Source organism: Anarrhichthys ocellatus, unplaced genomic scaffold (assembly GCF_004355925.1).
Source record: "Anarrhichthys ocellatus isolate YVR2014 unplaced genomic scaffold, GSC_Weel_1.0 scaffold67, whole genome shotgun sequence".
In the NCBI taxonomy this organism is placed as follows: Eukaryota; Metazoa; Chordata; class Actinopteri; order Perciformes; family Anarhichadidae; genus Anarrhichthys; species Anarrhichthys ocellatus.
Genome location: NW_022280097.1, coordinates 712,634 through 729,399, shown reverse-complemented (window position 1 = coordinate 729,399; position 16,766 = coordinate 712,634). Strand labels below are relative to the sequence as shown.

At 43.3% G+C, this 16,766-nt stretch overlaps 1 protein-coding gene across 1 annotated transcript in view; it reads right to left on the bottom strand.

Moving 5' to 3' along the window:
* Window positions 1-16,766, bottom strand: part of tgfbr3 (transforming growth factor, beta receptor III) — a 49,848-nt gene that overhangs the window by 29,977 nt on the left and 3,105 nt on the right. Inside the window, exons 2-3 of the mRNA XM_031872908.1 lie at window positions 16,413-16,583; window positions 2,338-2,510 (exon numbers count right to left, since the gene is read on the bottom strand). Coding sequence (XP_031728768.1) covers window positions 2,338-2,510; window positions 16,413-16,473 — 234 coding nt within the window. The 5' untranslated portion in view covers window positions 16,474-16,583. The remainder of the gene's footprint in view (window positions 1-2,337; window positions 2,511-16,412; window positions 16,584-16,766) is intronic.

Below are 16,766 nucleotides of genomic sequence, written 5' to 3'. Positions count from 1 at the left end.
GCCACAACGCGCGGGCGGGGGGGGGGGGCCGCAGCCCGCGGGGGGGGGGGGGGGGGGGGGGGGGGGGGGGGGGGGGGAACAGACAGCTGGATGTCTGCCTCCTCCGCAAACGTCCTCACTTGACCACGGAGGTGACGGGTTACCAACAGCTGGAGAAACTGACTTGAAGAGATGGATTTCACAGAAGGTTTTACTGGACTATCTATTACAGTTACGCTGTGAGCGGTCATTTACGAAGCTAAGTATTACATACACCGAATGCAATTAACGTTGTAAAATAAATGTGTCTCTTCATCATTGTTTTAGATGCATTCAATTCAGCACAGAGCCAAAAGACACAAATTTAAAAAAAAGGTTAGGGGAGCAGAGTCTGCCTTCCCTCTGCCTTAGATCGTAAAAATGAAAACTATGCAGAAGACAAACATATTTAACTCCGGACAAGATAAACAAAAGCATACAAATAATCCGTTTCACTACCTTGTCAGTTGACTGTATTCGTGAACCCTTACCTGGTCCATCACTACCATCAGAAGGGTCCCTTGAGAGCAAGTGAAACTGAGACAGCCAGTCTCAAGGGTTGTTGCAGCTTCAACCGCAGCAGAAAAAAATATGGTTGCGATTGTTTGACTTTCTGAAGTGTCCTTATGGAACAAATTCAAAACAGAAAAGCACTCAACAAGCTGTCCCATAAAACACCACTCAATTGGTCTAAAAATAAAACCCGGTTTAGTGTTAATATCGATGTGTCTAATCATAATCCATCTTGACACAAGAGAGATAGATAGATAGATAGATAGATATCATGCGGAATTTATTCTCAAGAGTTATTTTTGTTTGTTTTGACAGCGTCTTTTGTCTCTTGTCTTTCAGAGGGAAGTGTACGTTTGTTCACTTTTTCCTTGTGTGTTAAACAAATCAGTGCATTCTTAATATCTGTGACTTGTTGCGTAATTAGTTATGCAAAAACAACACACTATAATTCAATAAATACTGATATTAACTGCTTGTCTGTAGGACAATGAAAAGTAAACTTCGTAACTTTATTCAAGCAGGGAGAATGGTTGTAACATGGTACCATGTTGGGCCTGATTGCGTTGCATCTCTGCAATGTCAATGCTGAAACAACCTCCTACTCAGCCCTGCATGAAGATTGTAATCAAAATATCTGTCAAACCTCAAATAGAAGAGAAGCCCCGTCACTGGTTCAACTCCTCCATATTACATTGTGTGGCGTAAACATAAGGGATTACAACAAAAGACAAATCCCTCTCATTGCTATGATCACAGAACTGTTATCATTTAAGTTCAGAACAAGCACAGCCTCTGGAACCAGAGAGTCATTGCTATATTTACCTGCTGATGCAGCAAACTCAAACACACTGTGTTTCTGTGTATTTGGGCATGGGGATGTTTAAGCCTGCATCAGCAGCAAAATTGCAATGGCAAGTGTATACACGCTGCTTTTCACACCACTGTGACTGAGGGGGATGGGAACGTGGGACTGTTTTAGGTGTTCGAAGGCCGTGGGCCCGTGATTCACCCTCAAACTATGGCTTAACTTTGAGGCGTCCCGCCATGAGACACGCTGTATAACACCTGAAGACAGGGAGTTGTTTCAGAACCCGTGGAACACCATCAGGAGATGTGCTGACAGTTTGAGTGAGCGCACCGGGGAGATCTGCTCAAAAACAAATAAGTAGTTGGAAAATACCTCCGTGCAGACATTTAAATGACTGACTAATCAGTGTCTTGTTTTTTCACCCCCTAAAGTCACGTGTTCGGTAAGGTAAGCTCATCTGGTCATGAGGTCTACTGTACCTCAATTTTTAAGCACATTTTTTGAAGTGTCGCAAAAAAGAACTAAGAATTAGGTGCGTTTTTATCAACTGGTTTGGAGCAAATAAAGTAGTCCGCGTAGTTTCGTCAGAAGTTGGCGCCATGTTCTATGCATGGCTGTAATCCGCAAGTAAACGGAGTAGAAGACGTAGAGGCTGCGACCCGGAGAACAAAACAAGTCGCCTTGGCTGTCTAACAAATGCACAATGGAAAAAAAAAAGGAGGGGAACTGGTTTCAACTGGGCCAGTTTTAATGGTTCTTTCATGTTAACTGGTATTGGCCATGCTTCATGTTGTCCCGGGACAAAGACTAGCATTAAAATAGGGTCCAGGTTTAAAAATACAGAAGAAAAAAACACTGATAGTAAAAATGTTTTTAGAGAAATGTTTTCCCTACGTACTATTTTGGTTCAATCTTGAATGTTTTTTTTAATTGAGGGGCTGATTATGGTGGTAGACAACATGACTCCAAGTTTAGATGTTTTACTCAGAATGACTCACGTCTGGTCCCTCTGGAGCATGTCCTCTCAGGTTGACGATGTGGACCTCCTGAGGGAGGCCCGTGGTGCCCCGGCTGGCGCAGCCGGACATGACGGTGAAGCTCCTGGACGTGGCCTGCACCGGGTGTCCTGTCCCCACCGGCAGCAGCTCACACGGGCTGCGAGACAACCGCCCTGTGGTGAAGAGAAGAAGAGTGTTGACTTGTTTATGTAAATTGTGTATGAGCTCTGGTGCACATTTTACTTAAACAAAATAATTCAGCAGATGCACTTTTCCCCAGTCCTCTATAATGTAGGTTTTTCCTCTCGACACAACGTAGCGTCTCTCAGTCTGACCACCTATGAGCTGAGTAACATGAGAGACATATAATCAACACACTGCATTCCAATTTGAATTCTCTTAAGGCAATTAAGTCTTCACTGTAATTCACATAACCTTGGAAATCCTTTTTGTAAGGACAAAACAAATAAATCACTTATTTTATTTTGATGAACACGATGATCATGACTCTAAATAGTAAATCCACTGCCGACATATTATTATTGTTCCCAGTATGGAATTTTGGCCAATAACTACGTCTGTTAAGGTGGAAATCTTTCTCTACTGTGACTGAATAACATTGACATCACTGGTAGACAGATACATTTGTAGCACTTTAAAAGGGAACTAAACATCAACGTCTGTGTACAGGTCTTGGGTAGTGCTGATGTATATGTGAATATAAGCTGTATAAAGACTTTAGTGTCTCTGCACAAAGTCGGACAATTGTCCTCAAGTGATGTCACTTGAGTCAGCCTTGATTGAAAAACAAATGTCTTGTGATGTGGAGTTAGAAAGAAGTGAGCTTACCAGACTGTAGCCTACATTAGCTGCTATTATTATAACACACTCCAACCCGGACTGTCGGCAGTCCTTTTGCATTGTGGGTAATGTAGGCCACAGATTTTGACAAGGAAGAGGAATGCATGGAATAAAAACAGATGATATCTCTGGTTCTGATGCACAAACATAAACACAGGTCTTAACTAAAGCGCTCGGCTGGCTGCTTCTCATTTTGGCAATCCTACGAGTAATGTCATCGGGTATCAAATCTGATTTGGTCCTAATTGTATCATCAGTGATCTTTATTGGCCATGAAATTCCATAAAAGGGTGAGGTATCATCTGTATTTTGCTCTATAGCAGCCACCACTACAGAAAACAGTAAGTGAGCAAAGCAGCACTCAGCAGGGTGCACGCACACCGACGCTCAGTCAGTCGGGTGTCTATCAGTGTTTTGTCTACCGCACAGTCAGCTGTAATGAACAGTGCGGTGACCAGTGAACGCCTGGGCTCCTTGGCTCACACAAATAATTCACCGATGTTTACAGGAAGGCACTCAACGTTCACATTTGCTCTCACATGATATGGAACTTCCGTTTCAGCCACAAGCTTTCAGGTGGTTATCAGCTCTTTCTTTAGTGTGAGCTTCTTCATGTTCTACGTCTGTATGATGTACTCCACTTACTCACATTCAGGGTGTAACACAAGTATACACCCATCTCACATGAAGCCAGGGTGGCACAGAAACACAGCGCTGAGGTTTGAGTGAGGCACCGAACAGCCCGTTTCCATTAGAGAGTCATGTATACTGCGAGAACGTCAGCGGCCAAGTATTTTTTCTTCACGAGGTCAGACCTTGTGTTTTAGGCCACAGTCCTGTGCCAGCCGAGGCCCCACTCACATTTCAAACACATCACGCTAAACACGCAAAAGGTTGCCAGTAGCAATCAGATGGGACATTTGGAAATGATTAAAGTCTGAGTGAAAGACGGTTAGATAACAATGTTTAATTCTCCCCCGACTGACTCCAAAATCACGGTGCCTCAACAGTGGGGGACAGCTAAGGGGGAGACTTTTTTTGCTGTTGTTGTTGCTCAGAACACACAGCTATTGTTTTTCTCTCTTCCGTGCGTTCCAATAAGCCTATGGTACATCGGCATAAAGCCAGAGATTATGTATGGATAGCTCCCCTCTCCTTGTGAGAAAAAACAAAACAGGCTTCATTGTAACCATATTTGTCTCTTGAGACAAATCCCAAGCCCTTGACAGATGTCTCAACCTGAACTTTGTGCCACCTCTTATTGGGAGCATACATATATAATAAAGCAAGCCATGGGTCTTTTTATGGTGGACAAGGACAAGGTTTGTTAATGGCAAAAACCTGTGGTGCATCAATATTTCAACCCCCGCTTTAACCCCCTCCCTCCCTTTTCCTCCCAAAGGGCCGGCGTCAAACCATGTCATCAGGACTCACTCCCACAAACACGTCTGAGGGCACTCCAACTCACTTTTTCCCCTCACACACGGAGAATAACAAACAACTGCCAGACAAAGAAAAACGCAGTTCTTTCTGGGAGACTGCCAACACTTCACAATACGCATTGAGCAATGATCGGATTTTTTATTTATTTTTTTATGCTTAAAAATACAACAGAAAAGGGTGGCGTGTGGGAGAAAAGAAATGTGCCACATGGATAGAAAAGTAGGACATTCAAAGTTTAGAATCTAAGAGAGGCAAGTACCTCATAGGCATTTATGACATTATCCAGATATTCATGGTCCCCAGAAGATGATCCCTGATGATAACTGATGCCAGGTTAACACTGGTCTGCCGATTCTGCTCCTCAGCTGCTATCCGTCTCTCAGTCTGTTTGCGTGTGCGTGTGCGTGTGCGTGTATCTCCTCGTCACACTCTCCATTTATACACAACTGAGAAAATATGTGGAATAAGAATGTAATTTATGCAGCAAAATCACAAACATCAGGGACACGAGACTATTCCTGATAAATACATTGGATGGATTTTGAAATTGAATGGAACGGTAAAGACCGATCAGAAGATCGCTGATCGATAGCCACCGATACTGCTTCCAGCAATCGGCCCCAAAAATCCTGATCGAAACCCCCTCGGAGTCACCTTTAAATAGATGTAGCTAACGCTTTTAGCACAAGGTTGTTCACATCCTCAGATACAGAGCAATATTAGTTTATATTTGGAGTCGTGTTTATTGGCATCTGAGGAATAAAAGTCTGCCGTTCAGCGCTGGGCAGGTACAGTGAGCCTGTCAGTGCTATTACCCTAAAAAACAGCCGCCTGTTGCATCTGGTAACTACGATCATGAGAGCCGTGAGACTGAACTAACAGGTAAATTGCGGTACAATTAAACAAAAAAAACATGAAAAGCAATCATATTTTATATATGTATATTTGTGTTTCATCAAATAATCGTTTAGATTCACTTGATGCCTTCAAATTAACCATGCCCCTTTACTTTATTAGATCAGGCCTCCATCACTCATTCAACTGTTCTATCCAGTTCCATCACAGATGTTATTACCATCAGCCTACAGCCTCAATGGACAGAAAAAAAAAAAAAAAAAAGTTTAAAAGGAGAAAAAAAACAAAAAAACAAAAAAAAAAAACGCTTGCAAGTGTTGGCCGTGCCACAGCTTTGTATCTTCTGTCACCTTGTCTGTCCCTCTGCCTCTCTCTCCACCCCCCCACCCCCACCGCTTCTGTCTCCCCCTCCTCTCTCGCCATGTTTCCTCGGCCATCGATGGAGGACAGAGTTTGTCCTGTCCAGCTCCTACGAGTGCCTTTTAGCCGGCCAGGCCAAACGCCCACAGCGGAGGAATGAGAGACGCTGTTGTTTGGTCTGCCTGAAAAACAAGTCCAGCCAGACACTCTGACTATAACACCAGCACCGCCTTAACCAAACAGATACTGCCAAACGGGAAGTTAAATGGGATACTCCAGCTGTAACAGTAATCTCTCAGATTTATTGAACGTCTTCAGAGTCATGAGAGTACCAACTGTCTGAAAGATGAAGGGCAGAGAGTGTAACCCTGACTATATCCTGCAAGGAAATGTGCAAAAACTACAAATCTGTTGTGTCCATCTAGACGCCTTTTTAGCTTGCAGCTCACCACTCCTGGTACCTCAGTTTAAAATATTATGGTAAACTTACTGGACAACTGTATTGTGGTAAGCTACAGACTAATACCTCCAAACCTCAGCTTGATACATGAAAATTATGAAACGTGATGTATTACCAAAAAGGTGATTGCAGTGCACGTTTTGGGCTTTACATTCATTTTGCAAACACTGGACTAAAGCGGTGAGGTGCTTCTTTTCCCCAAGATCGGGCAAAATCTGATCTGTGGTTTCCATCGTGGCATAAAGACGAATGATCCGATACCTTCATTATACTGTAGATCGATCTCAACCCAGCCAAGCAAAGCAGACAATCCACAGAAGAACACAAAACAGGAGAGCTCCATCTACCAATTTCTTAACTTTTAATTCATTCTGTTGACAGGCATGGAAGAAAAAAAATACATTAACATTAATTTAACTACATTTCTGTAGAGATCTGTATTTTTTGTTGTTGTTATATTTGCAAAGTTAAACTTTTACATTATGTCTTTTTAGAGTCTCAGAAATGTTTAAATCTGCTCTTTGAGCTGTGCATGCTGGGATTTGTGACTCAGTTTAACCGGGGAATGATCTGACACTCTGAACGACTGGGTGCCACCCACCAGCTTGTTCTGCTCAGCGGTACATTTCTAATAGCTGCCATATCAAACAAACAAAGGATCGGATATCGATCGGACTTTATCAAAATATGCTCGTTATCGCCAGCTATTCAGAAACCCCTGCAGATCACCTCGTCTCGTCTGTGCAGGTCCACAATCCATTAAACCTTAAAGGTCTGTTGTTGAGGGTGGGGACTGACTTTTTTGGGGTCAGCAATGCAGCATTTCAAGAACTCTCAGGTGTAAAACCACATCGAAGTGTAAGAGGAGTTCTGTGGCTTCAGCTGTGAAAGGGACAAGTTAGAGGGAGATTTCTGGGTGGAAAAAAATAACTTTCATCACCCTATCAGTTTCCACTACAGTTTGCCCAAACAACGTTATCTTAATACTTCTTTAACTTACTGGTTACCGTAAACATAGCTAAAGCATATTACACATCCAATAATAGCTGCTTAACGATACTCAGTATCTGGTATAAAAGTAAGTGTTGGATCCCGACACACATTGTAATAAAGACCCTACTGTATAATAATTTCACATTTTACCTGTCTCACTGTGCAACATAGAAGATAAATGAACTGGAAAATGCCAAAATATTCTAAAGAAACATTTGTGATGCTTAGAGTCAAACTACAGGTACTAAAGTTAAGGGAAGTGCTGAGACAAGCTCTCAGTTTGAAGCACTGAATAAAGTTTCTCTTGGTGGTTCACCCCAGCACAGTTCATGACCTGTGTGACTCATTGTGCACAAGACGTAGAGGACATGGACATGAAAGACTTGTGACTGACACCTTAAAGTACCTCTTGCCCTCCCAACCACCCAAAGTTAAACGTTTATTTCTTCAGTTGTGCCTTTTTGGAGGGGGATCTGCACTGAATATACACGGACTGAGTCTAAGAGCAACACTGGATTTGGTATTACAAGACCACGTGCACCAGGAAAATATTTTCTGTAACAAGATATTATCGTCTTTTAATTATTTACATTGCCTAAAATGCACGCAGGCTTGGCTGTGATCGTGTTGGAGGTAAGACAGGAAGTGAACGTAGTAAATCCCAAATGAAAGAGGGAGCATTGTATAAATACTCACACTTGATATATTTAAACAATGAGAGATCCAGACGGTGATGTCACTACTTCACATTCTTTGGCAGCCTCCTTTTAAACTATCACCTCTTTTATTAATTTAAGTGCTGATATTTCTTTCAGTTATGTTGTAATCCAGTCTATTCCAACATGCGACAAAAGGACGGGGAAATCATTGTATTTCATTTTGTTGTACTTCCAGTGAATATGTAGGCTGATGTCCTATTAACACACATTGTCTATTAATCACGTGGTTTCTGTGATCATTCCACCAACTTAATGGGTGGAACACAAACTATTTCACTGAGAAGATGAACATAAAAATGGAGGGAAAAAACTGAAGAATGCATGTACTGTCATCAAAATCATATATTAAAATTATGAGATAAAATAAGAAAATATTTGTTCATATTTGTCTGAAAATATTAGACAAATATGGACATTTCTGTGCAAATTGTCCGCAGTGCAAATATTGTGTAGTTTAGAAAACTAACATTACAACTTGGAAAGCAGTGTTTTCTTTTCTCTGCTTAAACATTATGGTTATAACTCTGGTATCAATATGCATTATTCATATAAAATTATCATCATTTGATCTATAAAATGTTGTAAAATACAGCATAATGCCAATCACAGTTTCCTAAAGCTCAAGGTGATGCCTTCAAATGATTATTTCTGCCCAACTAACAGTCCTAAAAACTAAAAATATTCAGTTTACTATCACATTAGACAAAGAAAAACATTGAATTGTCACAATTAAGAAGCTGGAACTGGTGGATATTTAGTATATTTTGCTTAAAATATTATAAAAAACTAACCAATTATCAAAATACTTTAAAAATGAATGAATCATTTCAGATTTAGACAAATAATTAATCTTTTACGATGTATAATCCAAGCTTCTGCCAGTTTCAAAGTTCTACTCGATTTAGAAATGTAAAAAGTATTTAAATCTTTAAATTTCAAATTGAAAGATGACTAAAGTAGGACCCTTTCTGTTAGATGAATGTATCAATGCAGTGCTCTCCTATCTCACCGGAGACAAACACTTTGTTGCCTTCCACCCTGTGACGCTGAGCCAAGAATCGGTTCACAGGAAGTGATGTCAGCCTGTGTGCCAGTTAGGGACAAATCTGATATTCCCACAAAGCCATTTCCGTAGATAAACAAACAGAACCTCCCGTGTGTGTGTGTGTGTGTGTGTGTGTGTGTGCGCACATACACACACTCACATGTTGAGTTCCCAGTATTAGCATGCAAGCTAATCGTGTTTCTCCAGATTCATAAGAAAGTGAAAGCAGTGCAGATTACCTCGCACATGTCAACAGACAACACAAAGTTATAATTTCCTATTGGAAAAAGAGCACAATAATGAAACCGACTACCTTTTCCAATAATGCAACGATATAATAAGGTCCATTTAATGAGAGCAGCACAAAGGGGCCTCTTTGTTTCTATACATCTCCTCCCGATACCTGAGATAAGTTCCCATATGAACCACAGGATTAAATGGATCCTCTGGTCTCCTTTCTGTTTTACTGCAGGGCATGATTCCCATGGACTACGCAAACCAGTTTAGGGAACGTAATATACGGCCCGCTTTTGTTTTCCTAAGGGGCTTTGGACTAAAAGAATCGCTGGCTCTGCAGTGTTGACATGAGTGTAGCCCACTCACCCCTGAACCTTGAGCCACTACTACAGGAAGTGAGTAAAGCCCTTTCATAAGGGCAGTGTAGGTTCATTTCATTGGGCTGCCTCTGAAGAGGATTTATCTCTCGAAGGCATAAGAGGAGGAAGCTGGAACGGGATGAAGGGAGGAGGGAAAGGGGTGAGCCTGAACTCCTCTGGGGAAGTCGTAAACTCACCCATCAAAGTGTGGAATCTGAAGTTGCATATCCTGCAAACCTGTCTGGAACTCAACAACACCCGGGCACGCTCTATTGGTCATCGGCCGCAATCTCGTCGGCCGGCATGCAACTGACAAAAACACGAGTTTAAATGGATTCCTTTGTATTTATATGGGAAATGTGGAGCAAACGTAAAGTATGGATTTGAAGATTTTTCTTCAGTTTGTAAGTATATTAACCGGTGTTCATACAATACATTACATCCATCAGTGGAGGGACCGGATGCAAAGGAAAACAAAGTGCCATTAACAATGCATTGCACTAATAATAATAATAATAATAATAATAATAATAATTCAGGAAAAATATGAATGCTCTTTCCTGCATTGATATACGTACATGTTTATCAATGTAGTAAATTATTAATAATGTGGTTATCGAACCTTCCATGATGATTATAGTTTCCAAAAACAAGACGAAGCATCTACAACCATGCTTATTGGTTTATCTGTAATTGATCTAAAACAATAAATTAAACTATTCCGTTTGCTAAAGCTACAGTAGTTGATATGTTACATGCAATGAAAGGCAGTTAAAACACTCTCCTGTTACTGACAGTTAGCCTTGTTACTATTCATCCGCCCTGACAGATGAAGTGGGCACCTGTTGGTAAACCATCACCATTAGTTGAAAAAAAACCTGACCAATTACGAGCGGCATAAGAAGCCCCAGGCGAGCACGGCAGATGGAAGCGGGTATATTTCCCTCTACCTCTAAATGTAGACATAAATCAGAGGGCTCTGAAGAGATGGATGACAAGGCTAATTCCCAGAGGAACACAGGAGCCACTGTGTAAAGTGAGACAGCTGAGCATGTGTGCATACGACTAAAGACTTTACTGGCTGTGCTGTCACTGTATGTCTTTACTGATGGGTGCTGACATGTGCTGTCTGGACCGATAATATCAAAGAACGAAAAAAAAAAAGTTGTCAGGAAACAAGAACTGCTCACGTCTCTCAAAAGCAGTAAATGGTTAAGTAGTCGAGTATCCATGTTAAGGATCAGTCAACGAAAGCTGTACAGTTTGGAGTGTAACGTTAAGAATGTAAAACGTGAAAACAACTACTCTGCAAAACAAAATACCCCCCCCTTCCGTTCCCCCCCTAGGTCAAAACCGTTACCTCTGTTAACACTGTTACCGTGGTTAGCGCTGTTCGCTCTGTTAGCACAGTTAGCTTCTGGCCACCGGCTCAAACATCTCTGTGTTCAGAGCCGCCTGTATGTGTTGTAGCTGCTCTGGTAGTGGACCCGTCACACAATGCATTAAATCGACGGATGCAATGCGGTGTTGACGTACCATAAGTGGACCGCATCGGCCATCAGCTCATCAGTACTTATAGCGGTACTGAAAGTACCCGAGCAGAAGTGCCTCCCCGGGTTAAACGGGGAGAAGGAGAGAAATGGAGGGCATCTCCCTCATCAATCATGGATGCCTGCAAAAGCCATGTTCTCAGACAGCAGCTCGGTGGGGGGGGTTCGGGAGCACCCACTTCATCTGTATTCAAGAAGATTCAAACCCAGTCGGGGATGCAGGGAGGTGTGACCTCGAGTCGCTTGTGTTGTCCAACTTCATCCCAGCCTCATTCCATTTGTGTCGGATCGTCTACCTCGCCAGCAACCCTCAACGTGCAGTATTTAATATGAGTGATGGAAAGTTATTATATTTGGACAGGTGGGGGTGAAAGGCTAGCTGGAAGCTTGACGGACGCTTGTCCAGTTACTGTCTGAAGTCTGGAAATTCCAAAAGCCACAGAACGGAAAGACGTTTGAAATACATGTTGTAGAGCCTCCACAACACTGTAAATCACAATGCACTCACGTATGCAAAAAGAGCCGGATTTAGCCATTTCTGTTGGAATTTAAGATCCAAGAGGGCGTGTGGAAAGGATTTTGCTAAATCAATAACGCCAAGTGCATTTAATGTGTTGATTTTTTTTCCCTTTTTAAAACATTAATCAAATAAAAACCCCAAAAAGAAGTCCTTCCTGTGATCTCTTACAAAAACATCATCACTCAGATGCGATAACGGGGGCCTCTGAGAAGCAGCAGGTTGCCATCAACAGAAAGCAAAGAGCGAAACAATGGCGGCCCTTTGTGCCAGCGTGAAGGAGTCAGCGAGGTGAGAAAGGGCAAGGCGGACAGCGTTTTCACATGAGCTGGAAGGGGACTACATTCCTCCGGGGTCCTTCATCTTCAGGAAAGGGGGGGGCGAGGAAGAGAAGAATGACTTGTCAAATGCCGCGCTGCCGTCGTGTTTTAACACGTACAAAAGGACGCTGGGAAAGCCTCTTTACTGGACAGCTCACAAACGGAAAAAGTGTGACTACAACAGTTTGAACAGTCACCAGACAATAAAATACGCTATGAATAGAAGTTCAGTAAGTAAAAAATACAAAGACAGCACATGATGTATGCGATGCTGAGGGAGTGCCACACATGTGCAATACAGTGATGTGCTCCTAAATGGTAATTATATAAATAGTTTTTTTTTTTTTTTGTTTTTTTTTATTGTGCAGATGCTTCAAATAACGACAGGGCTGTATTCCAGCTACCATAACAGCCTATTAAAGTGCTTCTTAAAGGGCATAATGTCGCTAAGGGTTATTTTATTCCTTCAACAAACAGAGCACAAATACCGTCTGTTAGAAATCTGCAATCAAATTTTGAAAATCAAGTGGAAAAAGAGATCATTTCCAAGAGTGTGTGTGTGTATGTGTATGTGTGTGTGATCTAACCCAAATGTCTGTTAGGGCAAAGTAAATTGCCTGCAGCCATTTTTTGGACTGACACTTGTTTTTTCCAAAAGAGTCATTCCAAATTTGGGACATGGTGTTTCAGCAGCACTCATCTGGTGGAGAAGTGTGGAAGGTGAGGCCCCAGGAGGGGCTGGTCTGCTGAAAGACACCACCTGGAAGCCTCCAGTTAGGATCCCATATTAGGACTTATTCTGCAGATAAAGAGTCGTGCGATGAAAAGTTGGCACCTCTGCAGCCTCATTAGGTAACTCGACTTCTAATAAACGCACACTGGTTACGGCTGAAAAATAAGAAATCACACCTCATCCAAGACGACGCGATAGCACAAGTTATTTGTTTTTTTCCACGGTGCTTCCGAAGGTTATCGGAATAAAGGGAGTCCAATTTTGTACAATTACTCTCTTTCTTCAATGAAGTCACACTCCGGATGACTCTCCCACTCAAACTCTCCCCAGCTCCAGTAGCTTTTGCTTTTCTTTTTTATATAGGGCTGTGAAACACAATGGAAAAGGCACGATCGCCACAGCTGTCTCCCATTACTGGCTTTGACCAAAATTATTTACATGCCTGCTTACTGGAACTATGGAGGGAGAGAGAGGGGGAGAGAGAGCGAGTGAAGGGGGAGGGATTGGGTTGACTCCAGCAGATTTGCGTCAGCGTCCTCTTAACGGGAGGCTGACAAGATATGAAAGCGCTGGACGGAGATACGAGTCTCTCTGTGAAGACCTGTCTGCTCATTCCGGTGCTCTTCCTTCAGTGAGAGCCACACACAGAGAGTCACAGCGAACCAAAGTCAATACCCCACAATCTAATTTACACACTGCTGTTAATTAACCCGGGCAATACCAGGGTGACCTGTATTCAATAAGCAAAAGACACAAACAGGGCTGTGGCGACAGTGCTGTTGAGATAAAGGCCTCACCGGGGAGGGGGGGGCAGACCTGTAACTAGACCCGCGGGACTCCCGTTGCTACGTAAACATCCCGACCGCTGGGCCTAGCAGCCTCTGCCTCTGCCTCTGTGCTGCGCTGCGGCTCCTCGCATGAATCGCGAGGCAACATCTGGTTTTTTAGCGCGCTGGAAGGGACTCTTGTCGGTTTGGCACGTTGTGCGTGTGTGGAGTGTGTCGATTTGGACCAGCCGACCCACGCCAGCGCCTGCCTCTCTCCACCCCACCCCCCCACCTCTCACATTACAGTGGTTGCGCAATGCATTTTTTAGGCAGTCCCCCTCTCGCTGGCCCTGTGAAAGCATTGTGCGTATAGAGACGAAGCTTTTGCTCTTCCGTAAGGGGGGGGACTTGAAAAAAACCTTCTGGCATCACAGTGGCCGGTGTCTGCCAAGAGTATACAAAAATGAAGACCTACGAGAAAGTTGTTTACGTTGCTGTAATAAGTTGAACTATACACGCTGTGATTGTGAGCACAATTTAATTCCCTTTTTCCAGTTATTGTTTTATTAACGCTGTAGAACTATGTGGTTCCACAATGAGCAGCTGAAGACAGATCTGCACTAATAGCTCCATCACTCATCAAGCCGACCCATAAGCAAAACCAGGAAAGGCTAGAGGAGGAGGAGGAGGAGGAGGAGGAGAAAGTGCTTCAGCTGGTGTGTTTTTCAGTGAGTCACCGGCCCGTCGTTGTGCCTCGAGTATGAACCAGCATCCTGCCGGTGCTGTTGGCCAGTGCCTCAAATTAATACCTGGCAATGGCTCGTGCAGGACTCTATTCCACAGCACAAATGTGCACGATATATTTTTCACAAAGTAACTGTCTTGGCAAGCTGGGGAGAGGCAACCACAAACTGGTAGTAAGGGATATGGAGGACAAAGTTATAAACAGCTAAAAACAAAAAAAACAAAAAAACACGGAGTGAAGCAGCAGAACGGAGCCTTGAAATATGGACGTCAAGGTGCTCTCGGCTCAACTTTTCAGAGTTATGGGAGGCCCAGATCCTGGAGAGCATTACGCTGAGAGAAGACTCATCGCAGACCAATCTAAACATTACGTAAGAGCTCTCCTGACAAGTTTAGAGGGCAGATGTGACTGTTTATACAGATGCTGCGAGATGATAGAAATAGACAGAAAAGGAGAGAGAGACGTGAAAGATAGGCTGAAGAGATAGTGTGAAAAATAAAGAGGACAAAAATGGGCTTATTGGACTGCCAAGAGCATCCGAAGATGTGTCCGTAAATCAGTGAGTACACTCGCTGCCAGCGCACTTTGGGGGAAAGGGCATCTGGTTGACTGTCTGAAAATACCGGTCCCTTGTGACATTACAACAATGCGCTGAGCCGTATGAGGAGGCATTTAGAGGAAAACTTTGTACGTGACTTCATTGTGTTGGAGATCCTGGCATTGTGGTGGAAATGATGTTTGCTCTACCCACAGCGCATGCCGACGGCACTGCTATTGTTTGAGGGAAAAGTCAGCTCTCTGGAGAGCAGAGAAGAACGTTTGAAAAATAATAACCGATGGCGGCAATCAGACTGAGGGCACGAAAAAAAACGCAAACACTTTTTTTTGTTTTGGAGCGCCGGCTCGCCTCCTACCGGGGGTAATTATTCCCGTTCCACCACGGAGAGACAACACGGAATGCTGCAGATTAAAGCTGGAGCGAGCTCAAGTCCAAAGCCGTACATTGTGCAACCGCTGCTGAGTTTTGAAGCCAGCGTGGTGCCATCATCAGGTCAGATTCAATTTGACTGATACTTTAGGCCTCAGATTCAGCTGTACTCTTGCTCTGTCCCAAATCCATAGTAATTGTATACAATATTTGCTGAATACAAATGTCTAATTGACTGATTTTAGCAGGTAGTATACAAGAAAAAACATGGACACAGCTTCTGGGTTTAGTGCTAATCACTAAATGTTAAGGCGCCAACATGCTAAACCAAGCTAGTGAGCATGTTAAGCATTATACCTGCAACACACCTACATGTTGGCATCGTCATTGAGAGCATGCGTCATTGCCTCCTGCAGCCAGAGACATTCTCAGCGATGAACAGAAACAAGGAGTGCAATCTTAAGACGATAGAGTTGACTGTGACAAAGTAAAGTAAGTGTTAGGGTGTCACAGATAAAAGTCTCAGCACTCTGGGAACCTGTTGCTCAGAGTCACAACTACCTATTGAGAGTATAAAAGGTCATGAGTAGCATGCACACTCCTCAAAGTGAGAGGTAAAGTATTTCTCATCATTTCATTTTAGATAAAGTTCCTATGGGGTGAGCTGTGACATCAGCAGAGCCTTGCAGTAACTGATATGACACACTGATAATGTACATACATTTCCTGCATTCGCCTTTGTGGTGGTTTACTTATTTCCTCTCTCTCTTCTTGGTTTGCCGGTTTAAACTGCTGTCACGTTGAGAGGCATTTGGCAGCATCTGAGCCTCCTTCCAATCAATCTGACAGAGACGTGTCGGCCTGCTGACTGTTTGTGTTCTCAGATTGAACTTGTCAGCGCTTTCTGAAATGTAAATCCCCCGTACTCAGGACTCTCTGACAAGCACTGTCTAGAAAGGCATGCTGGGAAGAACAGTGGAAAATCCCAGGGTACGGGCGAGGTTTCGGTTGTCTGACAACACAGCGCTGCAGGGCTTGGTGCACACTCAGTGTCTTTTTATTCCTGATACCAGAGTTGCACAGCTTTGACTTTTGGCTCCTACCAATGAGGATTTAAATGATTTGCACGAATGTGTATCTGACGATTAGCTTCACGTGTAGCTGATCAATGAGAGGAACTTACCTGCAGATGCCAGGCAGCAAATCGCAAGAAGCAACACGGGAATGGGGAATCTTCTCGCCATCCTGCAGCTTCCAGTATGAGGATGCTGAGTGAACAGGCACTTTCTCCTGCTGTTCACGAGGGCTTCCTTCTCTACAAAGCAGTCAACAGGAAGTCAGCGTCAAGCCGCAGCTGCAAAGTGAAGTGAACAGAAGTAGAGAAAAGTCAAACCAAGGAGAAGGAAGCGGGTTGTGTTGAGCGTGGCCACACAGCGGGGAGCTGGGCTCGGCTTAATAAAACCCCATGGGTGTGATGAGATGAGACAAGAGAAGCAGAAGTTTGGAGCCCAGGGGATTAATCCAGGAGGGTTAATTG